At 37.3% G+C, this 26,936-nt stretch overlaps 3 protein-coding genes across 3 annotated transcripts; 2 read left to right on the forward strand and 1 right to left on the reverse strand.

The window, feature by feature from the left end:
• The first annotated feature begins 1,952 nt into the window (after positions 1 to 1,952).
• Positions 1,953 to 13,615, forward strand: LOC128510136 (protein-glutamine gamma-glutamyltransferase K-like). The gene is made up of 14 exons (XM_053482178.1): positions 1,953 to 2,054; positions 4,007 to 4,272; positions 4,406 to 4,597; positions 5,703 to 5,954; positions 6,077 to 6,195; positions 7,449 to 7,556; positions 9,189 to 9,366; positions 9,447 to 9,585; positions 10,260 to 10,452; positions 10,616 to 10,769; positions 10,953 to 11,237; positions 12,226 to 12,386; positions 12,801 to 12,937; positions 13,075 to 13,615. Exons 2-14 carry the CDS (start codon positions 4,008 to 4,010, stop codon positions 13,217 to 13,219), a joined length of 2,328 nt encoding a protein of 775 aa, XP_053338153.1. The 5' UTR covers positions 1,953 to 2,054; position 4,007; the 3' UTR covers positions 13,220 to 13,615.
• Positions 13,616 to 14,430: 815 nt separating this feature from the next.
• LOC128510139 ((Lyso)-N-acylphosphatidylethanolamine lipase-like) lies at positions 14,431 to 21,433 on the reverse strand. Its single transcript, XM_053482180.1, has 8 exons — positions 21,236 to 21,433; positions 21,058 to 21,140; positions 19,331 to 19,435; positions 18,767 to 19,055; positions 16,383 to 16,537; positions 16,166 to 16,277; positions 15,794 to 15,980; positions 14,431 to 14,624 (listed from the first exon to the last, which is right to left on the reverse strand). The coding sequence occupies exons 1-8, from the start codon at positions 21,262 to 21,264 to the stop codon at positions 14,535 to 14,537; spliced, it is 1,050 nt and encodes a 349-aa protein (XP_053338155.1). The 5' UTR covers positions 21,265 to 21,433; the 3' UTR covers positions 14,431 to 14,534.
• A 2,913-nt stretch (positions 21,434 to 24,346) lies between these two features.
• On the forward strand, positions 24,347 to 26,133 carry LOC128510558 (dolichyl-diphosphooligosaccharide--protein glycosyltransferase subunit dad1-like). The gene is made up of 3 exons (XM_053482934.1): positions 24,347 to 24,662; positions 25,558 to 25,712; positions 25,847 to 26,133. Exons 1-2 carry the CDS (start codon positions 24,452 to 24,454, stop codon positions 25,686 to 25,688), a joined length of 342 nt encoding a protein of 113 aa, XP_053338909.1. The 5' UTR covers positions 24,347 to 24,451; the 3' UTR covers positions 25,689 to 25,712; positions 25,847 to 26,133.
• The last annotated feature ends 803 nt before the right edge of the window (positions 26,134 to 26,936 follow it).

The following is a 26,936-nucleotide window of genomic DNA, read 5'->3' on the forward strand; positions in this document are numbered from 1 at the left end:
TACATCAATGGAATTGAAATGGAACGTGTCGCTGGCTTCAAGTTTCTACGTGTCCACATTGCTAAGAATCTGTCCTGGTACAATAACACCTCTGTTCTAGTCAGAAAAGCGCAACAGCATCTTTACTTCCTGAGAAGACTAAAGAAAGTTAATCTTTCCTAAACCTTATAATTTGCACAATGACAATATTTGCACTGATGTATATTCACTATTATTTACAGATCTGGTAGATGTTAAACTGAATTGGTTGCTGAGTACATGTACTATGCCATGACAATAAAGTTCTACCTACCTAACAATTTTCTTTTATTCTTTACCCATATGTTCGAAGTCTCATCTGAAAATATTACAAGGATGACTAAATATTTGACAAAATAAAAAAGGCTGAAACACTATGGCATGTGTGTGAGTTCACGACTTGTATATAAAACTTATATTTAAAGTTTAATCCTCTCTTTATTTTTATTTTTAGATTCAGTTTGCCAGCCTCCCTCCAGAAATGACACATTTCCTCATTATAACCGTTAATTAGACACGGTGGTTTCAAATAACTAGTGCAACGGCCCTTAATTAACCTCGTTGTTTGAATTTTTGTCTCTTACTAGAGTCCTATTGTGCTGTTGTAATATGCATCTGGAGAGCCTGTGTGTTCTAGTTATTTCAGGGATAATTGTTGAAACAAACAAAAAAAAAACGTGACAATTCATAGTGGTATAAAAAAATTAAAACACATGAGCACACGGAAACAGGCACAATTTTTAATAAGTATATAAAAAAGTCACAATAGATAAAAAAAATAATAGGATGGTCTGGTGAATGGATGCTAGTGAAAAACAAAGTTATTTCAAACAAACAAACAAAAAAATACTTTCAGAATTAAAATTAAAAAAATATATGAAGAAATCATGACATTCTATCTTATGTCATATCTGGAGACAAAAGAAACAACATCTAATTCTGTACTCCTTATAAAAATGACCCTTAACTCTATAGCTACTGTATATAGCTCATATTTATGCATTTGAGTTTTGTGTTCTTAAAACTCACTATCAGCGCTGGAAACCTGCTAAATGCTGAAATAAAGATGTCCTCATCTCCTCTTCACAGGGTGTCTACAATAAATTTTGTCAACAGTTAAAATTGTTTGTGCGTCATTTCAGGATATACTTGTGGAACAGACAACTTCATAAACAACAAGCCAAGTTAAATATGGACAGTAAAAAAAAACTTATATAAGAGGAGCTAAAATCGTAATAATTATAACAATTAAGTTTGTGTGTAGCGCATGTTTTTCTCGTATACGTGTTAGTTTAAAGTTCTGGACAATCAAGTGCAAAAAGAATATACAGTATACTTTAAACTAACACATATATGAGAAAAACATGCATATATATACTATAATCATATACTTATATATATATATACTTCTTTTTATACTAATATTTTATCTTGTATTTTTATCTATCTACTTATCTACTTATCTATCTATCCATCTATCTATCTATCTATAGAGATAGATAGGTAGATAGATAGATAGATAGATAGATAGATAGATAGATAGATAGATAGATAGATAAATAAAAATACAAGATAAAATATTAGTATAAAAAGAAGTCTTGAGGAGATTAACGTAGTACAAAAATATAGATTAAAATCAGACATATGCAACAATTTTTAAATTAAATTCTAATTAATTATTTAGAATTACTTTCAAAGTATTTATTTCAAACACTAGAACATTGTTGTAGTGTTGCAGAAGTTAAATCTTGTTTTTGCTTTTCAACAAAAAAATTCATAATCATAATTTTTTTTTTTATTCTGCAACAATTCTTTTCCCACAGCCTTAGGACACCTGGCTGGGAGGTACAGAAGGAGTGAATGGGGTTGTGCATGGGCGTGTGTGACTATAAATATTTCCAGGCATGTGTTCATGAGGAAAAGAGCAACGCAGGCAGCAGCAGAGGAAGGTGACTAGAGCTGCTATTATCAGACTGATCTCCTGTGAGAAACACACCGAATACAGTCAGACGCTAAAACTGCAGAAGAACAGTCAGGTAAGTGCTGATGTTCCCACCTGTGTTCAGGTTCACTGGATTCACACAGAAACGAAAGGTTTTAAAAAGAAACGATGACTTTGATTAGCTCGTAGGTTGAATTCATCTGAGTTGAGTTGAACTCAGATGAACTCTGAAAGTGCTAAAAAAAATTCTAAACTCTTGACTAATTTAATATACAAGCATGTCAGCAAAAGTCAAGCTAGTGTTGTGATCTTGTAAAAACCACATTGTTTTTGAATAGAAAATTGGGTAAAACTAAGGTTTTTCCCAATACTATTAATAATTAATAAATTAAAAAGATAATGCTAGATTTAAGTTCAATAATAAGTTATTGCTAATTTTTTTTATCTTATTAAGTAGTTTAAGTATAACTGAAAAGTTGAACCCTCATAGTACAAAAAATATATTACTAATATTTTAAATAGGCAGCAAGGTCTAGTAGTGGTTAGCACTGTTGCCTTGCACCTCCAGGGTACAGGTTCGATTCCCACCTCGCGGTCTGTGTGCATGGCGTTTTCATTTTCTCCTCGTGCTTGGTGTGTTTCCTCCAGGTAATCCGGTTTTCTCCCACAGTCCAAAGATATTCAGGTTATGTATTTGGTGTTCCAAAATTGCCCACAGTGTGTGAATGAGAGAGTCCAGGCCATACTGTACCCTGTCTCCTGGTATAGACTCCAGACCCCCCATGACCCTGTTTACAGGATAAAGCTGTATAGATGATAAGTGAGTAAGTGAGTGAGATATTTGAAAAACTTGCTGCTACAAATATGAAATATATTTTATTTCAAGAACTTTTTTAAAGATTAAGGTGAATTAGCGTATTATAATATAAACCCATGATTTGAAACCATATGGGATTCTGTCAGAGGTACTCGATAGGGAAGCGTTTAATTTTAGTCACAGTAGCAGGGATTAAACTGGAGACTGAACACCAGTCCATCCCATCCCAGAGCACCTTGCACACATGCAATCCAATGCAAGCAATTCTAGGAAATATTATTGCATAGATTGAAGTCAAGTGTCCCAATATTAAAATAAAGAAATCTCTGTTTTTCGTACAAGCATTATACATTATATAGTGTCTCAACCTGCTTTAGCTCTCGCATACACAGTGCAAGGATTAGTTACCCAAGACTACGTTTTATTTCTCTGAAGTGCAATGTAAAGAAAAGGTGTGTCAGCTGAGTATGGAAACTATTTTAAATACTATACCAATGATTCGCTCTTCTACCCAGGGCAACACATTCGTAATCAGTAAAATCAGCAGTTGAGTAGTCTAGAAGCAGAAGAGCTAGATTTTGTAATAAGACAAAGCAGTAACAGTCTGGCATCTCAGGCATTTCAGAGGCATTCCATTCATCATCTTATTGAGGAACAGCACTCGGCTGGTGTTTGACTTAAACTGATAAGAAGGTGAAAAATGAAGAAATTTGTGTAATGTGGCCCAACAACTACATTCTTCTTTGACCTTCTGGCTCTTCACAGTCATAAGATCAGCATTTCTGTCTCCAACTATGAACATGTGACAAATCTTTGAATGCAGTATTTAGTCAGACTAGTTGCTTGTTGCTTTCTCTCCCCATGCACACGACACACATCATGGTGTAGAACACATTTTTGCCCCTTAGCAAGAAACTTGTACCTTCTTGTTCTTGTTACAATGCATAAAGTGTGGTGTTTGCATTTCTCCATAGCGAAATGTTGCTCAACCCTCATGGTGTTTTGACATTAAATAAAGACAGGTGTATAAATCCGACATGCAATAAATACTTAAATCTTGCCGCTTACTGTAACAGCTCCTAGTGCCTTGCAGATTAAAGCAGAGCTAGATCAGCAAGTAATGATATGTTCTAGTGACGAGAAGATTTTGAGCTCAGGACAGTCAGTGAACAACTCGCTGGACGAGTGTTATGTGTTTATGACTTTCAACTTTCGCTCCTCTGTTTCAGCATGCCTGGGGAAAATATAAGGAATCGGGTTGGTCGACAGGCAGGTGTTACGCTATCCAATGAGGAATTATTGAAGGAAGATCCAGTGCAAGAGAATACTAAGAACAAGGAGAAAGGGGAAGGGGGCTGCCGATGGTGGTTTCGCAAAATCTGCCCATGCTGCTGTCGTCAAGCCAGCAAAGAACCTGAAGCCATCGCCCTTGAGCACAATGCAGAGCCAGACGATGATGCAAAAAAGCCACCAGCGGAAACTGTCGAGACAAATGGTGAGGCGGTGAATGCAGTGCACCGTGGAATATCTAGTTTATAATACTATATCACCTTATACTTATTCTTAAATACAAATTTCTCACTTTCTTTCTCTGTTTTTCTATCCCTCTTGTTTTGCCTTTCTTCCAGAAAATCTGTTAACAGTGCGCTCCATAGACCTCATCAAGTCCAAAAAAGGCGAAAACCGCCTGGATCATCACACGGAGCACTACCATAGAGATAACCTCATCATCCGTAGAGGGCAGGCGTTTCACATGTGGATCGAGCTCTCACGAGCTTTCAACCCCCAAACTGACAAACTACACCTCGAGCTCAAACTTGGTGAGTATTATTAGTTGGCATTCCGCCTTTAATAAGTCAGTACTCATGTTTGGCAGACTGCTAAAAAAGCACTTTTTTATTTTATTTATAGATGGTTTTCAAATGAAGTGTGTCCTGGCCAATTAGACCTGTGTTGTGAAACAATCGCTTTCTAACAACCAGATGCGAACATAATAGTCTTATTAATGCAAATGTAATAATTATATCAGAATTTTTAACTACGAAATGAAAAAAATTAATGACAGGAGTCAAGAATTTGGCTGTACTGAATAAGAACATTATATGCATGTGGTTAATAAATTAGATATACAAGTCTCCAAATGTTCCCCTTATTCATGCCCAGGTTAATTATGTTTTTAGGTTTTTACTCACTCGCTATATTTGCAATCAAATATATAATCTCACTATATTCTAATAAAAATATATATATTGAGTAACAATCCGGTTTAACAAATGACAGAAAAATCTTTCTAAAGACAGATAAGGCACCGGGAGGCTTATTATATCTACGGATACGGATTCATCAGGTTAGGGAAAAGCTATGTGACCGTTATTTCTTTAATCAGAAATCAGCTGTACGGTTGTGGAAACAACATTTTCCCAGAATATCAATAATATCTAACAGTTGTAATCTAGTGGGTACATTTGGCTGGTGACCACAATGCAAACAGATTTTAAATGATTTTAAATGATAACAATTTTTTTTAAAGGTCAAAATGGCAAATGTAAAAGTCTCAATAGATCACAGCCTGTAGCGGTAGTTTTTAACAAGACTGATCATCTTCAAAAGAAATCTATAATCAATGAATATAGCCTGCAGGAGTCCACATGTCTGGAGAAGGGACCTGACTGTGGCTGTTAGGTGATAGGTGATATTTTTTAAGCTCTTCTTGCTCAGACAGGATTGTAGGGTGTGTCATTTCAGGTCTTGCAATACTGTGGTCTATCTAGATCGTCTTGTTTAAAAAAAAAAAATATATATATATATATGAACACCTAGACAACTTTTATTCCTGTCATCTGAGAAAAACAAATAAAGGTGTAGTATCGGTTTAAATTGGATAATGTGAGTCTTACTTTGTAAATCCTGGTGTGTATGTTACAGGTTCCAACCCAGTGGTGTCAAAGGGGACTCTAGTGATCGTTCCTTTAGTGGAAGACTTCCAGAATGATGGCTGGGAAGCCAAGATGGTGGAAAAGAAAGGCAGTAAAATCAAACTCTTGGTCAACTCCCTGCCGACTGCTCCTATCGGCCAATACAAGCTCACTGTAGCAACGCAGACTCCCAGTGGGAACAGCACTTCAACTTCCAATCCTGAAAATGATATCTATGTGCTGTTTAACCCCTGGTGTACAGGTGAGCACTGAGAGAGAAAAGGCTAATTCAAACCAAATATATAAGGAATATGATGTAATTATGGATTCTCTCTCTCTCCCTCTCTCTCTTTCTCTCACTTTTACTCACTCACCCAATCATAGATGATTCGGTGTATATGGATAACGAGGAGGAGAGGAATGAGTATGTCCTGAATGATGTTGGGCGGATGTACTATGGCACTGAATCTCAGATTGGAGAAAGAACCTGGAACTTTGGACAGGTATCAACCATCATTCCCATCAAAATAAATAAATAAATAAACAGAGTTGCTGTGCACGGTCATGTCCATGTCCAAAGAGCTTAAAAGTTTTTTAAGAGCTAGAAGACTGACAGAGTTCGGGAACTCTCCACGTCGAAACCTCTTACTTGGCTATGATGTCTAGTCATCAGATCTCTGGACGTGCTGATTGGCTCACTCAGACCTGACCCACACAATACTCATAAAATCAACTGGAGGTATACAACCTGATACAGGAAAGATCCAGTAGCTCTTAGCTCCAGGCTCTTGACGAGTTTATCAAGTCAGACATATTGATTGTTCCTTGTAGTAATTACAGAGATTCATGCTAGCATTCGTTTTCAGCACCAATAACATCCAAATAAAACCTGATGGAACCCTGAGTCTCGGTAATGACTTTGGGAGATTTATCAAATCGTACACACAGTTAAGTCTCTTGTAGTCATTACAGAGACTTGGGCTTCCGTAAGGTTTAATCTGGGTATTAATAGTGCGGGAACCTAATGGTAACATGAATCTCTGTAATGACTACAAGAACCAATCAATGTGTCTGACTTGATAAACTCATGGAGAGCCTGGGGGCAGGACCTACTCATGACTCATGACTTGATTTGTATCAAATTGGAAACGGGTAAATCTCTTGTAGACATTAGAGAGATAAACTAGGGGAGGGGATGGGAGGCTCCTGGTAGAATTTGGTGTACTCAAGTATCACTGGGAATCTCCTTAAATCAACAGCTTGAGGAAAGGAACTCAATGGAGACCTAAATGAGAAGAACAAAAAGAGTTTTTTTTTTTTGGTTGTTAGTTACTACCTCAAGGCAGCTGTTGACATCACGGGATGTTATTTTTCAAAGGTTGCACTTTGGAAATAGGATGCACCAGCTATGGAAATGTATGTTGGGTGTTGTTTTTGGAGGCCTTTCATGTCCTTGTAGTGTTTGTATGATGTGGATCAGCATCACAATGTAGAAAATCATGTTGTAGTAGAATTGACAATTTTGTAGCAGTAAAGTACTTGCAAACACTTCAAAAAATTGTCACTTTCCATGTGTTTATTGCCAGGGAACTTTAATTTTGATGCATTTTTTCTGACATAAAAATATATATATATTTTATTTGCTATTTTATTGTTGGTTATATTGTAATAGTTATGACAATTGCTGTAAAATAAAATGCACTAAGGACAAAACATCTGTCCCGGAATGCGACTCTGTTTACCTCCTTGTGTGCAGTTTGCTGATGGGGTTCTGACAGCATGTCTGTTTGTACTGGAGAAGAGCGAGACGTCTGCTTCTGGGTGGGGAAACCCTATTAGTGTTGTCAGACTGATATCAGCCATGGTAAGTGTCTAGTACGATAATTACGATTATTGTTGGGTTGTTGGTCTTTTGGCTGCTTTCGCCGAGAGATCAGCCGACCATCTGATCCACACGGCACCCTGCCACTGTTTTTTTTTTTTTTTTTTTTACCCAGGCCTGGGACCAGCACTGCATCCAGTGCCTGGGGTTCAATCAAAATTCATCGAAATCAATATTCCTGTCTTCTTAAAAACATATTACTGCAAGTGTAGCCACAGGACTCCACCGCACCTAGTCTGCAACATGTCAACTCTGTTATTAGAAAAAACATCACATCATTTAATAGTTGAGTATATTTACAGTACAAACCTGGAGAGTGAACTATAAGGGCCTTAAAAAAACGTAGATGATTTAATGTAAACAAACAAAAACAAACGTAAATCAGTTAAAAGCACTAAACACTAAAGTTCAAAAACACCCGTAAAAAAAAAAAGAAAAGAGGTCAACAGCAGCCGCAGCCGTGGGTCTTTTAGGGTCAACCCTGACCCCAAGTACAGTACACTGCACGAGCGAATTCGCAAATACACACTCAGAACCTGTTTGTAAATAATCTGTTGTGCATCTGCAGTTACAGGCGTATATTAATGTGCCAAACATTCTTGTCTCCATCGTCATCATTATTGTTCTTGACTATATAGTACCAATCAAAACTTCGGACACGCCTTATAAATCAGTGCTTTTTGTTTAGTGATTTATTTTCAACATTCTAGAACAAAAGTAGTGATTTCACAACTATGAAATGACACATGAAATTAAACAAACAAAAAAAAATTTTTTATTTTAAATCATAAAGTAAAGCAGTCCTGGAACAGTTCTTGCAAGAACAATACGGTACAAAGCGGTACCTCTGCATATAAACTTATTCTTGTTATATATACTTACACAAGAGAATTTTTTTTTTTAGTTTTGTTTGGCATTTCACTGATGCAAACAAGTTTTAGATGGAAAAATCAGGAAACACCATGGAGTTAGAAGGGTCCAAATTGACTGGTAGGGTATATTATCATACTCGGGTATATTATCATTTACTTACTCAAACATTAATACAGTGACATTTACTGTATGGAGATATTTATTTAGAATTTCTTTTGTTCTAAAGAAAAATAAAGTCAGTGATAAAGTTGCTTCTTACTGCCTTTCTGCAAGTTTTATCATGTTATCTTTTAAGAAGCATTTTTTTAATTCAGAAAACTGCTTTTATTAGATAGCAGAGTTATGTTTTTACCTTCCTTGATGCAAACTGCTTGAACAAAGATGTATAAGAGGAACTGAAATATTTTAGATAATTTATTTTTAAGCTGCATTTTGAGCAGTAAAGGTTATGTCTCAAGGTCAGGAAATAATTTAGCAGAATTTCAGTTCCTAAAATTTAATTACAGTATAGTACTTCATGCTCTTATCCAGAGTGAGTTACGTCTCATTATACATCTGAGTAGTTGAGGGTGAAGAGCCTTGCTTAAGAATGGAGCAAGGGGCAGAGAGGGGTTTGAACCTGGGACCCTCCGATCAGAAGTCCAGAGCTACCCCTGCCCCAACTCTGTACCAATTTATACCAATGCTTGCGTGTATATGACGGTATAACCCTCTATTTATTTATTTAATTTTTGGTACCAGATCAACTCTCCTGATGACCAAGGTGTACTGGAAGGTAACTGGTCAGGTGACTATGCAGACGGGACGTCCCCGACAGCCTGGAGTGGCAGTGTGGACATTCTGAAGCAGTACCACAAAAGCGGAGGCATGCCTGTCAAATACGGGCAGTGCTGGGTCTTCTCGGGGGTCACCACAACAGGTAAAGGGTGTGGGTTATTAGTATTCGTTATGCTTTGTGCTGTCTTATCTTCCCCTGGTTTCACCACCTCTCTCCTTCAGTTCTCAGGTGTTTAGGCATCCCCACCCGCAGCGTCACAAACTTCAGCTCCGCACATGACACTGACGTCTCCTTGACGAATGATGTGTATTTGGATGAAAACATGGAGCCCATTTTTGAGTTGAACACTGATTCTATCTGGTACAAAACATGCAGACACACACACACACCTTACTGACTGTCCACATTCCACAGCAGTTATGGCATGTACTAAATTACAGTGACATAATTGTGAATCGTCTTTCACTTTAAGCTTTATATTTCGATTATGGTCACTGGACTGTGAAACCTGTCTATTTTCACAGCTAGAAAAAATATCAGTGTTAAATCTTTATGCAAGCTTTGAATCTTGGCTATGGATTTGATAGTGATGTACATTTTTGTTACAGTTCAGTTCAGTTTAATTTTTAATCTGGAATTGAAACCTTCAGGTTGGAGTTCCTGGTATCGTTCCATTACGCGCCCACTTTTATTTTGCTTTCAAACCCACAGACAATATGAGATATGCCTAAGGTTATCCTAGAGTTAGATAGAACTCAGAAAGTCTTCAATATTATGTTGTATTTTCCACTAATGATGAGTACGGGGCAACCGGTTGTTGGTAAATATTAGGACGAACTATATTATGTAACCATAGTAACTACTAATCCTTGGTCTCCTGCTTAAGTCATACCTGCTTAACTGTTTAACAAGTGAGAACATGCCCCTCTTCCTCCAAAAAAATTAAAGGAAAAGACTGAACATGGGATAAGGATGGGATAAGCACTTCTCTCCATAATTACGTTCACTCACTGTCTCCATATTCTCATGTGCAGGAATTTTCACGTGTGGAATGAATGCTGGATGGCCCGGCCTGATCTACCAGTTGGCATGGGAGGTTGGCAGGTGGTGGATGCCACGCCTCAAGAGACCAGTCAGGGCAGGTACTGCTGTGGGCCTACTTCTGTGTCAGCCATACATGATGGACAGGTCTACCTTAAATACGATGCACCCTTCGTCTTTGCCGAGGTTTGTAAACACTGGAGCTGTTGTTATCTGTTAAATATTAAAGCACTAATCCAACATCTACAGCAGCATTAGATTGACAATTAAACTATTATGCACTACATGACATATGATATGATGAATATTTATTCATGGTGTACGAGGAATGATTGTGTGTGTTTTATAGGTGAACAGTGATAAGATCTACTGGCAGAAGAACGCTGATGGCACCTTCTCTCAGATCTACTGCGAGAAGCACGTTGTGGGCCACTGCATCAGCACCAAGGCAGTTGGCTCTGACAAAAGAGAGGATATCACACACCTCTACAAAAACCCAGAAGGTGAAAACACTCCCAGCACACACTTCCTTTTAGTTACTTTCAGCCACACAGTATGATTCTAATGTGTCAAAATTCACTTGGTCATTATCCTTATTAAATTTCTTAGTCAAAAACAAAATAAATAACTACAAACAGTGTATCATATAATATTCAAGGGTTTTTGCTTCTGAATTTCCACTGTAGGTTCCGAAGAGGAGCGAATCGCGGTGGAAACTGCCACTCGCTACGGGTCAAAGTCCAGCATCTACCCCCCTCCGGAGGCCATGGATGTCACGTTAGAGGTCTCGATGAAAGGAGAAGGGCCTCGGATGGGAGAGGACGCAGAGCTGACCATCAACCTGAAGAACAGCAGCTCTGGGAAGCGCAGAACCGTGCTCCACAGCCAAGTGGCAGTCATGTACTACACCGGTGTGCATAAGGCTATGATGAGAAAGGATGATATCGTGGTGGAGCTCAAACCCAATGAAGGTGAGAGATTGAATAAAACCGGTATGTTTGCAAGCATTGCAAGCTTTCGTTATTTTTTTATACGAGGCTTTACATGAGGCCTAAAGATTCAGATGTGCTACATTGGAATAACATTCCAGCAGTACTCTTTAAGAACATATCGCATTAATGTGACATAGAGAATCCACATATATACCACATTTTGAGTTTTTGACACCAAGTTAAATAGCTCAAGTGATACAGCTGGGATGTAAAATAATATAGAGTTAATATTTCCATTTTGTAAATTGCCTCTAAATTGCATCTTCCCATTGATCAAGCCTGATATCCCTCCAGCAGGAAGTGTTAAGAAACGTACACTGTCACAGATAGTAAATCAGGTCACCTGAACCGCTTTGGCAGGGTTACTTTATCTCTTATTGTCTGGCAGAGTGATCATATAACTGTGGCCACTCTGCTTGAGCTTTGGTCCAGCCTAGTTCACTTGAAGTAGATTTTTCTGCTTTACTTCTGAGCATCTTGCTTTTATTGTCTGTAAAAACTCATAGACTCCGACAGGGAGGAGTTTGATCATCACCCGCACACAAGCGTTCTCTTTGTGGTGAACTAAATGAGACAAACCTATTTCCCGTAGCAGCATATTTCCAAATACCTTGGAATACCATAGTAACTGGCACCATCATGCAGTCTCGCCAAAAGAGAGGCAAGGTTCAAAAGGTCAATGATATCTCCAATTATGGAGATACAGTATGCCAGCTATAACAAGCCCTAACATGGATAAAACATGTGACAACTTCATTCAAATCTCATCCATCATCCAGTGTTTGCTTTTGAACACGGAAAATGGCCAAGAAAAATAGGCTTTGATTTCTCTAAAGTTTTTCTCAATAGTTCCTCAAAGTACTCATTTTATTGAGTAATGCTAGTCTCAGTTTTACTGCCCTTGCTTTGCACAGATTGGCCTCTGCTCTCTGCTCACTCACTGTTTTATCTTTTAATTCTTCTTTAGTCCAAACACTGGAATGGACCCTTCCCTATGACCTGTATAAGAATGAGCTGGTGGACCAATCGGCCTTGATGCTCACCCTATCTGGACGAGTCAGTGAGACCAAGCAGGTTCTGGCCACCCAGTTTAACTTCCGCCTGCGTACACCTGACATCATAATCACAGTAAGTCCTCAAGTTATTCCTACAGCAGTAAAGATTCTTTTTTTTAATCATATTTTTTTTTAATTATATTACACAAGATTTTAGTGTAATGTATTGATGGCGCCACAGTGGCCTAGTGGTTAGCATTATCACCTTGCACCACCAGGGTCCGAGATCAAGTCCCGCGTCGGGTTCTGTGTGCATGAAGTTTGCATGTTCTTGTGCTTGGTGGGGTTCCTCCGGGTACTCCGTTTTCTTCCCACCGTCCAAAGACATGCAGATTATGCTTATTGGCGTTCCCAAATTGTTTTGTAGTGTGTTTGTCTGAATGTTGACCAGACCATGGTCACCATTGGCCTCCATGGTCCCTAGTTGGACTAGAAAGGTTCCTAGATGGATGGGGAATGTACTCACACTGTTAATTGTGCTATACAGCCTGTAGGGGACGCTGTGGTTGGTAAACCGATGGAAGCTAAACTCACCTTTAAAAATCCACTACCACAAGTCCTGAGAAAGGTGAAGTTCCGCATCGAGGGTTTGGGATTGCAGAACATCAGAGAGATCTCCTATGGGTAAATTTAACTTTTTATCTACATAATGGCTCTTTAAACTAATAATTTCACAGGTTTTTTTTTTTTTTTTTACGTTTAAAGCACAAATCAATCAGATTTGCATTTGACATTGGCACAATCTGTTCTTTCCTACCCAGTGACGTGCCCAGTCTGGCAAGCGTCACCCTAACGGAGAAGTTTGTTCCAAACTTACCTGGCCCTAGGAAGCTGCTCGCCTCTCTGGACTGTAAGCAGCTCACGCAGGTTCACGGCGTCGCCGACATCCTGGTAAAGGAGAAGTGAAAACATGGGGGATTGCAAACTGACAAGCACCACACACTCTCCTACACACCTAAGAGCAAAGATAAGAAAATGAACTCAGGGTAAAAGCAGAAACTGTACACCGTAACGCTGCACTCAAATGAGAGCTGATTCTGATAAGCAGCAGCACAATATCCCAAGAGTGTTCAAACAAAAATATAAATCTAGGTCCGCTGTAACCCTAAGGTTGTGGATTTATATGGATTTTTCAGAAATGATTCCAAGATGAACCTTTGTTAGGAAACAGGAATCCTTAGCAAGAACCCTTGAAAAACCACTTAAAATAAAATACTTTTTTTTTTTTTTTTTTTACATTTAACAGCTCACAATCATTACCTATCAGAAAATGGTTCTATGTTTACAATATAGTCATCTTTTTTTTTTTTTTTATAATAATAATAATAATCTTGCAGTCTTAAAGCGCCCCCTGGTGGCTGTTGGACCAACTTATTCAGAAATATACATGCTAGCAAGCCTGAATGTTTGCATCACTTAAGCCAAATCTACATCTTCTTCTTCTTCCCTGGTTCTTGGAACTGTGACGTCATGTTTAGCCTCTTCTACAGATATGTACGACAGTCTCACTGTCATGTAATACCTCACATACCTTCATTGGGTGTTTACCTACAATAAGTAGATTGCTGTTAGGCAAATCTTTTGTATTATTATTTTATTCATTTATGTACAGTGATTTTATATCAGTAGCTTGAGCTGTCATTGTAAGATGCTTTCATCTCAAGTTCCACTTCTGGATTTTTTTTCTTTTCTTTTTTTTAAATTATTTTTGACACATGCAGGTGCTAAGTGTTGTGGCTCACAGAGTTTTCACCTAGTGTGTTTTGTAACTTATTATCATCATGTAATATTTGTTGTTTATAATGTTTATTTATTCTCCTTAATTATGTTTTTAGATTGTTTGCATTGTATAATTATGACAGAACTGTAACAAACTGAAGTTTAGATAATACCTAACTGTTCTACATGTTTAAAAGTCATACTGTATGTACATAAAATACATCTGATAATTAAACAGAATTTTGTGTTCGACAGTGCACATATTTTCATTACAGGAGCAGTGTTGTTGTTTTTTTCACGGATTTACTGAACTAAGTTAATTCTTAGGTGTCTATACTGTACTTTATGTCACACGTCAGGAATTTCCCCGAGCACGAGTTGCCAAATCAAATCAAGCATTAGTGGACCCATGTGATGAACATTTATTTAAAAAAGGGAAATGTGACATTAAAGGGCAAACAAATAAACTGTACAAGCACACACACACACACACACACACAGGTTAATCTACAGTATCACAGATGCTCTGCACCACTGCGTTGAAAGCTTCAGGCTTATCAGCGTAAACATGATGTGGAGCTCCTTCAATAACCTGGTGAAAAAAAAAGAGATATATTCACCATGTATGGATCTGAATAAATAAAATAAAGGTTTCAGAATTTAACAGAATTTATTGAATCTTTTGCAGTACTTTATTGATATTCAATTTCAATTCAATTTTATTTGTATAGCTCTTTTAACAATTGTCATTGTCGCAAAGCAGCTTTACACAATCAAAAGAACTATATAGGTTTGTATGAGATGTGAATGTGTATAAATCACAATGATAAGACTGTCCTTGATGAGCAAGCCAATGGCAAGGAAAAAACTCCCTGAGATGGTAATAGGAAGAAACCTTGAGAGGAACCAGACTCAACAGGGAACCCATCCTCATTTAGAAGGGATTAATCTGCATCATTCTGTGATCTCTGTCTAAAGTTTAAGCTGCACCATAAGTGAAATCTAAATGTTAAGTAAAAGCGATGTTATGAACAGTTATGTGTGGGATTTAATAATCCACTGTACTTTATAATAATCTACTAATGCGCTACTGTTTCAATGTAAACAAACACCTGCACCAATAGATATTAATTATTTAATATTTTTACTGGGATTAGTTCATATTTTCACTTTGGCTGAAATAACAGCGCTGAAGTGGTATAAGTGAATTTTAACATGAGTTATAGGACAAAACTCCATCTTTATCTGATCTACTTTTTCCATTTCTCATCTGTGATTCACTCTCTGATTACCGAACAGGGAGTGTATTTGTCTGACCACCAAAGAAGGACAACTTAGTGTAAACAAGGCGTAAGATACTCAACCTTACAGAATGGGATTTCTTTGTATTAATAAGTTAGACAGAGAGTTCTGCTGTACAGAAAGACAGACAGACATGTACGTGGGCTTTAACCTCAAATAATAATAATAATAATAATAATAATAATAATATCACTGATTACAGTAAAGGTCAGCAGCTTATTTTTAACCTTTTAACTATTTCTAAAAACTCTTTAACCATCAATGATAAGTACTTACGCTAGTATATATATCATTACTTTTAAAAAGCCATTTGTAATTGCCTAAATGTTTATAGTGCATTCTGGGTAAAAAAAAACCCTCTGCCCATTTATTATTATTCACTCTGAAATATTGACTGTCACATTGCATTGTTATTTATATCTCATACGTCAGTGTTATTGTCGTTCTTATGCTCCTTACCACTGTGTGTGTGTAGCTGTTCGGCCTGAGCCGGGCTACTCGCGCTCCTGTCGAACTGTCCATCCACGACTGGCCTCCGTACACCAGGGTCACCGGGAGGTCAGAGGGCAAGAGGTGAACCCGCTCCAGCATGGGTCTCCTTGCCCAGAGTAAGGAGGCACACATGGCTCTGAACCCGACCTCACCACTGGAGTGAGAGAGAGTGAGAGTGAGAGAGTAAGAGAGATGTTCTCAAAGTACACCAGCTTATTGCATTCAAGTTTAAAATGCACATGAGAGCATGACCCCAGACACCCCACAGGGTCAGAGGTCTACACAATATTCTGTATGAAACACTGCAGTTAATGTTGGTCTGTTGGTATTAAAGCCTACCTGGGAGTCTGTGCGTTACAGTGATAAATGTATTCCATAATCGTATCATCCTGAAAAAGCTCCTCGAAGTTCCTCTTAAAGTCTGGCCGAACTCGACTGATTAACTTTGGACCTGCAAAACATAATAGGATAAAGGGGGAGTTAGATATCGCCGTGCACTACTTGTGTTTTTCTGTTTGTGACTTCAAACCTTTTCCGCTCTTCTATAGCCGCTTACCCAGTGGCCCACAGGCCCGGACGACAGCCAAAGGGTTGAAGTACGATGCGAAGGCTATGATCATCTCTAGCCAGCGTGGACATCCCAGACTCGACACGCCGTCTGGAGGCATGGGCTCAAAACCCCAGGGGTCCACCAGGATCAGGTGGCGAACTCTGACAGGGTGAAAGAGATGGAGATAAAGAGAAACAAGAATTTATGGACGATGTATGATGGTCACCCCTAATGTGTCGTTGTTCCTGTCAATCTCAGTGAAAAGGGGTGTGGCTTCTGCACTAGTAAGTATTAGTCAAGAGGATGTGGCCCCTAAATGTAACACAACATCCACATCACATAACATTATATTGTACAGTACATTTTTTCATCATTCATTTATTTTTCTAACAAAATTCCCAATCAGAATAAAAAAAAATGTTTACAAAAGTAAAAGTTACTGTTGCGTTGTGTATTTACATATTTAGAGCTAAAATTGTAACGATGTACTAACGCAGTGCTCTTTGATCAACCCCAGGAGTTCGTTTGCAGAATTATGTTTAGCATTTACAGTTACAGTTAAACTTTATCTCACTTTTTTTCACAGCAGAACCACAAACTTCTGTTTTTTCCTTTCCTCTTTTACTTTTGCCCATAAGCCACGAGACCACATGGCGCTAAAGTATTACACTCCATAAGAGAAACATATACAAATGACTTACACAAATACTTATACATAGCATTAAACCTGGAAATGCTAAAATGTATTTATTTTTTTATTTTTTTATGAATATACACAAAATATTCCATACTTGGTACGAAAATCAGTTCAGTGATGCAGCGTGATTCTTTTGTGTAGTATTTCATATCTCGCCACACTGATTCACAGTGTGACGAGATATGAATGCATAATACCTAATTTTTAATTTTGTATATGTTCAATGTTTCTATTTAAGGTGCTGAAATGTTGCAGTTTCTCTATAACCCTATAGGTGTTCACACATTAGCAGGCGGCAAAGTGTCCTGTGTTATAGGAGCAAGTTATTTGTTAAGCTTGTTTAAATTTGTAACCTAATCTAATAAAGTGTAATAAAAAAATTTATATTAAATTAGGATTCACTTATATAAAATTGTGATACTAAAAGAATCGCAATACAAATATGATCCCCGGTGATTCCCATCCCTACATCCTACTATAATTGATTTCACACAATTTCACTAGGGATGCTGTGAACACCTTAAATTAGTTTTAGTGCCATGAGAGTCCCATCATTACTTGAATAGAGTCAACCTTTTTTAAGCCTTTTTTTTCTCATAAAATGAGAGGATTGAGTCAGAAAGTGTATCCAAAGTAAATGCAGGGTTGTTGTGCGGATTGGATGGTCTGCTGTGGCGACCCCTCGACAGAAGCAGGCGGAAATCCGACAATAAGAAGTCGATTTCGAAGTACAGTGGAACCTTGGATTACGAGCATAATTTGTTCCGGAAGCAGGTTCGTATTTCTAAACACTTGTAAACCAAATCGAAATTCTCCCATATGAAATAATGAAAACTTTAATTATTTGTTCCACAGCCCAAAAAAATAAATATAATTTTTTTTAAATATAAAGTAAAAATTAAAAAAATTAACCTGCACTTTACCTTAAAAAAAGTAAAAATAAATCCTGACGGATAAGTGTTTCCATTTATGCGCGCAGGCGCTGTGTGTGTGTGTAAAGCTCAGGAGAGAAGGAATCAGACCCTCCCCCCTCCCTGTTCTCATCTTACACAGTAACCCTTCCTCCTCTCTTATTTGAGTTTTACACACACCTACACACGCGCACACACACCCACACAACCTCCCCTCCCCCAACCCACACACACATTAACAAAAAAACTGTTTTATCTAAAAAATTATCCGAGGCTTCACTGTACTTAAATTTTACTACGTTTGTAGTCCTTTTTCTGTCTACCTTTCTTCTGTGGCATCTGTCAATTATTGTTCTCAATTTGCAATCACATGCACCGGCTTAGATGATGTTTAAAGGCTATTGCCTGTGCTTAAAATGCAAGATGCCAGACGTTCTTAACTGTCTTGTCTCCTTTTATTTTTTTTCTCGTTAGCAAAAAATTTAAAGAAAATTTAAGACGAACTTAAGAGAATGTCTGAACGAGGCACAGCGCTCTGGAAAAGTGCTGGTCAGGGTTCAGTTGTTAAAAAATATACCAAAAAGTAAAGTTACCATAAAGCACCGTTATGCAAATGAAGATAAACATGGCACTAAATTGCGACTTTAACACAAGGAAGCTGTCCACCAACGTAAAGCTTGGATTACCCAGAGAGGTAAATATTACTGTAGGAATGGCGTCAAAGTTCAAGGGGCATTATATAGTACAGTGTGTGTCATATACACAACACTCTGTCCTCTCACCTCTCGGGATACTGTATGGCATAAGATGTTGCCAGGTAACCCCCTAAGCTGTGGCCTAAAAGGATCATTTTTTCCAGGCCCAGTGCCTGCCTCCAGTGTTCTATAGAGGTGACGGACTGCTGTTCGGCCTGGGCGGGGTCTAGCGGAAAACGTGGACGAGAGCTCCGTCCGAATCCCAGCACGTCAAACGCGAAGATGGGACGCGAGCGGCACAAAGGGTCGAGATTCCTGATCCACAGACCCACACCACCTCCGAAGCCGTGTACCATCACCAGGGGAGTCCGCGAGCCTGCAAACACAGAGCTCAACTTAGATAAAGCTATAGATGAAGATCATTTCTTTTTTATTTGTATTACCCATAATGTGTTTTCTACTCTCACTCCAGGTCATCTTAAATGATTATACAGTTCTTAAATAACTCTTATACTCTAATAACTTTTTTTTATATTTCAGTATTTAAAAAAATCTACATTTGTGGATAATTGAGCTCAAAAGCCTTTAAGGTAATCCTAATAAAAAGCAAATATATTTTAAATTCTTAACATCCTCTAAACCAGAACTCACCTGACTTTGGAGCGTCTCTGCAACTTTTATGATTAACCATTAGCGTCCAGATCCTGTCCTGAGTCGGAAGAGAGACAAAACGAGCCCACAGGTCATTCTGGACACCTGGGAGAGAAAAAGAAATGTGTACAGATGCAATGATATGGTTAATACAGTATAATATTCATACTGTAATAGATTAAACTGAAATATTATTATCGTGGAATGTCTGTCAGACTAAACATAATAGACATTATTCTTGTACCAAAATTTTAAAAGTTCTTTCATACAATTTTGGTATTAAATATTATTTTAAAAATGCTGTATTTGAAAAGGCTCACAAATTGTGAGATCATGTATTTTGTAAATAAATAAATAAATGTCTATATGTGCATATAAATGTCGTTGTTTGTCTTGTAATCCGAATCTCTCTCGTGAGCAATTTGGAGTCAACTCTGTATATAAAATGTGTATATGTTTTGTTTTTTTTTTACATTTAAAATTTTTTATATTTCTTTTTTTAAATGTGGACAAGATAACTAGAGTATCTTTTTAACTTTTTTTGTTTGTTGCTGAAATGTGTTCACTAATTACAGTAATCATGTTGTTTAAATATACATCTATCCCCATCTAGGAACCTCTGGAGTCCAACTAGGGTCCTTGGAGGTCAGTGGTGACTGTTGTACAATGGTACCTTGGCATGTGATTTGCAAATTTTCACCTTAAGGACTGCAATTTAGTATAAAAGTTGCATTGGCCTACAACACATTTTTTGGGATACGATTGAACAAACCAAGGAGAACTGAACGCCGGCTAAGTTGTGCCGTTTAAAATATGTTTGTGTCAGTGAAAAAAAACCAAGCGAAGCCAGTTTACATTTTTTTGTGGATTTTTTTGTTGTTGCAAGATTTAGTGAAGACATGGCACCAGGGGCCCCAAGACTGTTATCAAGGACGGTAGGAAAAAAAAAATGCGGCCACTTTTAGGTTTGGTTTTTAAAGCAGCTGGTGCCAAGAGAAATCATGAACTAAGATTAAGAAAGGTTTAATGTCTATTTATTTGATATTTGAAATTTATTTACATGTCTTTTCTAAATGTTTTGATTGTTTATATGTAAAAATATAAACATAGTGTTGGAGATACTGGAGGTAATACTGGTAATATTTTGGGTGGCTGGATCGGATTGTCAGCATTTACATTATTTCCTATGGGAAAATTTGTTTCGCAATATAAAATTTCTCCTTAAGAACTCAACTTCAGAATGAATTCAATGCCGATTGTATGTCGAGGTACTGCTGTACTTCTTTTTTTTGTTTGCCTTTTACAGTGGTGGCAGTCGTGGTCACACTCTCATTCACTCACTACAGGCATTTGGGAACACCTAACCTGCGTGTCTTTGGACTGTGGGAGTAAACCAGAGTACCCAGAGGAAACCCACCAACCACAGGGAGAACATGAAAAAATCCATGCACACAGACCCGAGGTGGGAATCGAACCCAGACCCTGGAGGTCCAAGGCGACAGTGCTAACCACTAAGCCACTGTTGTTTATATAAATAAAGTTTATAACAAACACTATGCAAACATTTGCATGATTTTTTGATAAACACATAATCACACAGTAGAGAAGTAAACAAACAAAAAACTTCTAACTGATTCATTTGGGAATCGACACATGGGAGCCGACTCTTCCAGGTGAGCCGACAGCCGAGTCTGAGTTCATATACTGTAGAACTTGTGCGCACTTACGGTCTAGGATCTTCGTCTCGGTGTTCCTCAGGAGTGAGAGGGAGGTCGGGCGCCAGGAGGGCCACCAGGTCCAGCGGGACAATCTGTGTGTGATGCCAAAGAAAGCAAAGATTAAACAGAAGTGTGTAACGCCGTTATTAGCGCTCAGTAAAACTCTCTCTCTCCCCCAAAAACTTACTTCTCCTCAGTTTCGGTTCCGTCATGCATTGTGTTTAGAGACAGGACGCTGAGCTGAATGTTATTATATATACAGCAGGAACACAACACAACACAACACACCGACGATGACGGAGCACCGAGCGCGCGCTCTAACTCACATGCTGTCTGTCAGGAGGGACTTTGTTTTCTACAGATCTCTCTCTCTCTCTCTCTCTCTCTCTCTGTCAGTCAGTCACTCGGTCAGCTGACGGTTTAGCGCAGGAACTTCCTCACCACAGTGCAGTTTATGACGTCACTAAAGGGTTAACTGCTAGCGAGACGCCATATTGGTCCTGGAAACAAGTGCAAGGAAAACAGTGGAGCTGGGGGTTCATATATATATATATATATATATATATATATATATAATATTATTATTAATATCATTAAATTAATACAATACAATTATAAATATAATATGAAATATATACACACATACAATACTGTGCAAAAGTCTTAGGCACCATATTATCAACCACAACACCACACAGGACTAATACTATCTTTTTTAAACATCCAAAATATGACATTGTCTCTTCGCACTCATCCTGGACATTCATGGACACATTCATGCACACTTACACTTACATATTTATATTTTTCATTTCTGGATTATTGTACAAGACACTTTAATGAGATACTTTAATAACCCACTTTTTATACATATTTGCACCCCCCCCCCCTCAAAAAAAACATTTTACTTAATTTTTTTTACACAAATAAATTTCTATATTTTACACTAAATTTCTATTTTTTTTAGTGTTTTCTTTATTTTGCTATATTGTGTAATATCCTTGTATTTACAGAATATTTTTATTTTTATCCTAGTTAAATTGGTTTTCTATTGTATTTTTTATCATTCATATTTATTTCTTAAGGTCACAGGCGGTCGTATAAGCATTTCACTGCATATTGTACTGTATATGACTGTGTATGTGACAAATAAAATTTGAATTTAATATATGCTGTACCAATTTGATATATGTTGTACTAATGTTTATCATGTCTGCATAATTATGTCCAAAATCATTCAGTATTTCCATATATAACTTAAATAAATAAATAACATTACAAGAGAATATATGCATGGCTGTAAAGAAAAAAAATATATAGTACAAGGCAGACCAGGTTTCAGATGGAAATAAAAAACCTAATGTACGCTTCTGGGATTTGCATTAAAATAGAAAGGAGCGAGTGTGACAAAGTTACCAGAAGAACTCATATTCTCCAGGAAGCTCAGTAAAACCTAACAACTATTTTACTTATAGTACTAAGCACATACAAAAATATGGCATAAGTAAAAGATGCTGAGAGGATCTGTGCGTATGTATAATACCCTCAGTTCTCTTCTTTTTAAAATATGTTAAAAGCTATGCTTGAGCTGTTTTCTTTTTAGCAAAAAATAACGCACACTGAGCTTGTGAGCAGCACGTTACAATATTAAATTCTGATTGGCTAATCACCGTTATTTATTCGTAGATGATAATATGTAAAGTTTTAATATTTAATTTTCATGACAAATTTTACATAATACACAGCAAGGGGGATGGTGGTTTATATATGTATAATGATTGGCAGACATCAAAGTGTGGAAGTGTCTTCCATCCCTTCATCTAGGGACAGGAAACACCAGTAACCTCCCGATACGATATTCTCAAAACACCTTTGTGCCAATTTAATTAAAATTGTGATTCTATAAATATCACGATTTTTAATAAATATTTAATTAAATAAAATAATTTAAAAAAAAATTAATATTACATTACATAGATATAGATATTACAGTATATGCATGCTGTCATTGTAAGTGTTGTTATATTAGTGCACAATTTACTTTTTTTTTTAACCATATTTTAATACATAGACCATTTACTATTAATAGTCTAATATTAATAGTCTAATATTAGTCTAATATTATCTAATATTATTATTATTATAATTAGAATGTATATCTATACTACACATAGTGTTTTTATAAGCTATTAATAACAATATATTAAATACTACTGTACTATACTGTATGTTGTTTTAGTGTATTCAATCTATTTATCTAGGAACCTCTGTAGTCCATCTAGGGACCATGGAGGCCTAGGATGACCATTGTATTTATTCCCATTGGTACGAGCATGGTAGGACCTTCAGTCAACATTCACACATGTAGGCACACTACGGGCAATTCGGAAATGCCAATTAGCCTAATCTGCATGTCTTTTAACTGTGGGGGGAAAGTGGAGTACCTGGAGGAAACCGACCAAGTGTGGGGAGAAACTGCATGCACACAGACCCAGAGGTGGGAATTGAATCTAGTGTATTGTTGTATATAAAATTATATGAAGTCACAAAGGAGATGTCTACAAAAATTAACCCAGGGAAATAAGCCACATCAATGCTTAACAAACCAATTTTTTTTTCCAATTCCTCTTGACAGGAATTCAGTTTGTGTAAGCCTAAATATAGAGATTTTAAGTAATTGTAGACAAAATATTTTGTATTTTACGCAGATAAGAATACAAATCAATTTAAAATGTATCACTGAAATCGGTTGAGAAACATTATAGTTTTTTATCAATAATAATAATAATAATAATAATAATAAACAGCACAGCTCTTTCATTTGTTTGTATTTAACTACAGGCCTGTTTTGCCAGGACCAATATGGCGGAGGATTCACGTATCACGGCGACGCGGTGTTTCGGGAATAGATGTCTATAAAAAAATTTAAAAAAGTATATGGTTAACTGTGTTCTACTGTATTCTCTGGGGGGAACGCGTTTTAAAATATTTTAAAAACAGATGCAAGCATTGTAAAAAAAATTACTTTAAAAAAATGAATAATTGTCTAAACATTTTTTTCCATCCTCCCTTTGGTGGTGCGGTTCTTTAAAAAGATTAAATGCCACGCTATATTTGCATTATATGGCATTTTATAATACTAAATAGCTTATAATTTTATTATTATTATTGATATTATTTTAAACATATCAATAAAGGAATACCAATGTAGGTGAGCGGAACTATTTATCCGACCTCATCTCTCCGTAGCCTGAGGGGGCGGTCTAAAGCGGTGACACCCGTTATTTGAGTGAGCAAAGTGCGCATGCGCTTGGCCTAACGGGACACGTCAGGTTCTGGAGCTGTGGGGTCGCGCGAGCTGCAGGAGTTCAGTAAAAAAATATAAATAATAATAATAATAGTAATGGCGAATTCGGTGATTTCTGTGATCTCCAGGTTTATAGGGGAGTACGCCAACAGCACGTCGGCCAAGCTCAAGCTAGTGGACGCGTATTTGCTGTATATCCTGCTCACAGGCGCGTTCCAGTTCCTTTACTGCCTGCTGGTCGGAACGTTTCCGTTCAACAGCTTCCTGTCCGGCTTCATCTCCTGTGTCGGGTCCTTCATCCTGGCAGGTGAGAGTTAGTGATGGCTGGGTCCAAGCACAGGGACTGAGACACCAGGGGAAGGGTTTGGACTCAAACTGATGTACCAGTGGGTAATATATTCTGTTCATTTGAGGTAGAAAGGCAACATGAGGGTGGTGATGCATTTCCAATACTGACACAAACACTGGCAATCATCTAATTGTCAAAATAATAATAACATTAATAATAAAATGTGTACCTTAGATGTACTTGAAGATGTAAACTTATCATTAGGGCTGGAACTAACGAGCATTTTGATCCCCGACTAATCTCGATTATTTAAACGATTAATCGGATTACAAATGGTGTGCAATTACTCGATAGCTCTTATTTAGCTTGTACATTTTGCTCGCGAAGAAGTTAGCCGTCACGCTATTACTTACTTTGCTCCGCTACACCAAACACCTACAGTACATGATGTCACTGCCATGACAGTTCATGTGAGAGTCATGAACTATTCATCGATTAAATTCGTTGGCAACTAATTTGATTGTCGATTAATTGTGGCAACCCTCGATCATTTACGTTGCATAGATTATTGCAGGAATATACTGGGGAGTCCCAACAATATATGGGACAATATTGTGTATGTAATATTGAGATTTACAGCTTCCACTTCAGTTTTTCTGCCTTTACCCTGAACAATCATTTCTTGCTCTTAGCTGTCAGTGTCTGTTACCTTTTATGGCGTATTGTGGGTGTCGCTGCATGCAAATGACTTGCATGTGTGTTTAGGTCAAGATTTTACGGACTTTACGGAAGTTTGCTAAATGAGGCCAGTCATATGTTAAACTTTTGTGTCATGTGCATGAAAGTTCAGGTTTTGTACTTGTATCTGTAAATAAAGCTTATTATTTTTCCTTCTTGTCTTGCTCTCTTTCAGTTTGCCTGCGTATCCAGATTAATCCTCAGAACAAATCAGAGTTCTTGTCCATCTCGCCGGAAAGAGCCTTCGCCGACTTCCTGTTTGCTCACACCGTGCTCCACCTGGTCGTCATCAACTTTGTCGGGTGAAAAAACGCCCCCCTAAATTACAGGGTAAGATTTACATCATGTCTGCATCACTGGATGGAAGGGTTAATGTGAGGAGTCTCCAGTGTCTGGTTGGAGGATGCTGTGTTTTCCAGGTTTGTTGTTGACGAAAAATAATGAATTCCTCTTTCTAATTCCAGATTGACTGAAGAGACGTGACCAAACCCAGAAGTCACATTTCACCTTTGATGAACCATAATGAAGAATCGAACGCAACACGTGGTGTTCCTTGATTAGTAACGCATCATGTCACTTATCTTAATTACCCAGTGCTACAGTCCCTCCATAAACAGAAAAACCTTGATGATTTTGTTATTCTTTAGGTTAAACATGGGACAGAATGTTTAGCAATCATTATTCTGTCGCCTGGTTGAAAAACACTTTTGTACTTGTTGATCTTTACAAATAAATAATGTAAAACAAAATATTACTGCGGTGATTGTGCTTTGTGTGAATGAGTGCATATGTGAACTAAATGTAAAAGGAATAAAATGCTCTGCAAGTAAAGTGAGACAAATGATCATCAATTGAAGTTTCTGAAGTTAATAAAGAATCTATTCAAAATTAATAATAAGTGATTGTAAAACAAATTTTTACTCTCTTTTCTTTTTGTTTAGCATTTTTTATTCCCTTAAATATATTACAATTGTGATTTGTTTGTTGTTTTTTCATTACGGGCACATGTCTAATATTCATTCTTTCTATTTTGGCATTACATGTATTCTTTTATTTGGAATACAAATAATAAAAACTATAAAATAATAAAAATATTATTCATGCACACAGACCTGAGTAGAACCCAGACCTTGAACTTCTAACTTCCCTACCTTTATTAATCACACATTTGCTTTACATCTGTAATAACTGATTTAATATATAGTAATTATATTTTAATATACTGCAGTGCTTGTGCTTTGCATGCATATAAATGTAAAATTAATAAAATTACAATGACTCTCAGCAAAAAACAACAAAAAAAAGTGATGATACAAATGGTGCCTTCAAGTGCCATCATGGAATAAAGTTCCTGACATCCATTCCAAATTAATGTAGGAGGTTTGAAAACTTTTTGGAAAAGTATTATTTTGCTTTCTCTCGCTCCCTCTCATACATCAATTACAACACGGAAAAGATGTTAGGAAAAACTAACCCAGACTCAACGTAAGACAAACTGGGAAACGGTATAAATCCGAGTCGCGCTTGAACGCGGCATGGTGTACGAGGCGAACG

Source organism: Clarias gariepinus, chromosome 22, assembly GCF_024256425.1.
Source record: "Clarias gariepinus isolate MV-2021 ecotype Netherlands chromosome 22, CGAR_prim_01v2, whole genome shotgun sequence".
NCBI classification, from domain to species: domain Eukaryota; kingdom Metazoa; phylum Chordata; class Actinopteri; order Siluriformes; family Clariidae; genus Clarias; species Clarias gariepinus.

Excerpts from the sequence above, each read along its gene's own strand:
- LOC128510136 (XM_053482178.1), top strand. The coding sequence starts at position 4,008 with ATGCCTGGGGAAAATATAAGGAATCGGGTTGGTCGACAGGCAGGTGTT. Across the intron at positions 10,770-10,952 it reads CCTCTACAAAAACCCAGAAG|GTTCCGAAGAGGAGCGAATC; the intron begins GTGAAAACACTC and ends TTTCCACTGTAG. Across the intron at positions 12,938-13,074 it reads ATCAGAGAGATCTCCTATGG|TGACGTGCCCAGTCTGGCAA; the intron begins GTAAATTTAACT and ends TTTCCTACCCAG.
- LOC128510139 (XM_053482180.1), bottom strand. The coding sequence starts at position 21,264 with ATGCATGACGGAACCGAAACTGAGGAGAA. Across the intron at positions 16,538-18,766 it reads GCCATACAGTATCCCGAGAG|AGTTCGCCACCTGATCCTGG; the intron begins GTGAGAGGACAG and ends TCACCCTGTCAG. Across the intron at positions 16,278-16,382 it reads CCGGGCCTGTGGGCCACTGG|GTCCAAAGTTAATCAGTCGA; the intron begins GTAAGCGGCTAT and ends TATGTTTTGCAG.
- LOC128510558 (XM_053482934.1), top strand. The coding sequence starts at position 24,452 with ATGGCGAATTCGGTGATTTCTGTGATCTCCAGGTTTATAGGGGAGTAC. Across the intron at positions 24,663-25,557 it reads CGGGTCCTTCATCCTGGCAG|TTTGCCTGCGTATCCAGATT; the intron begins GTGAGAGTTAGT and ends GCTCTCTTTCAG.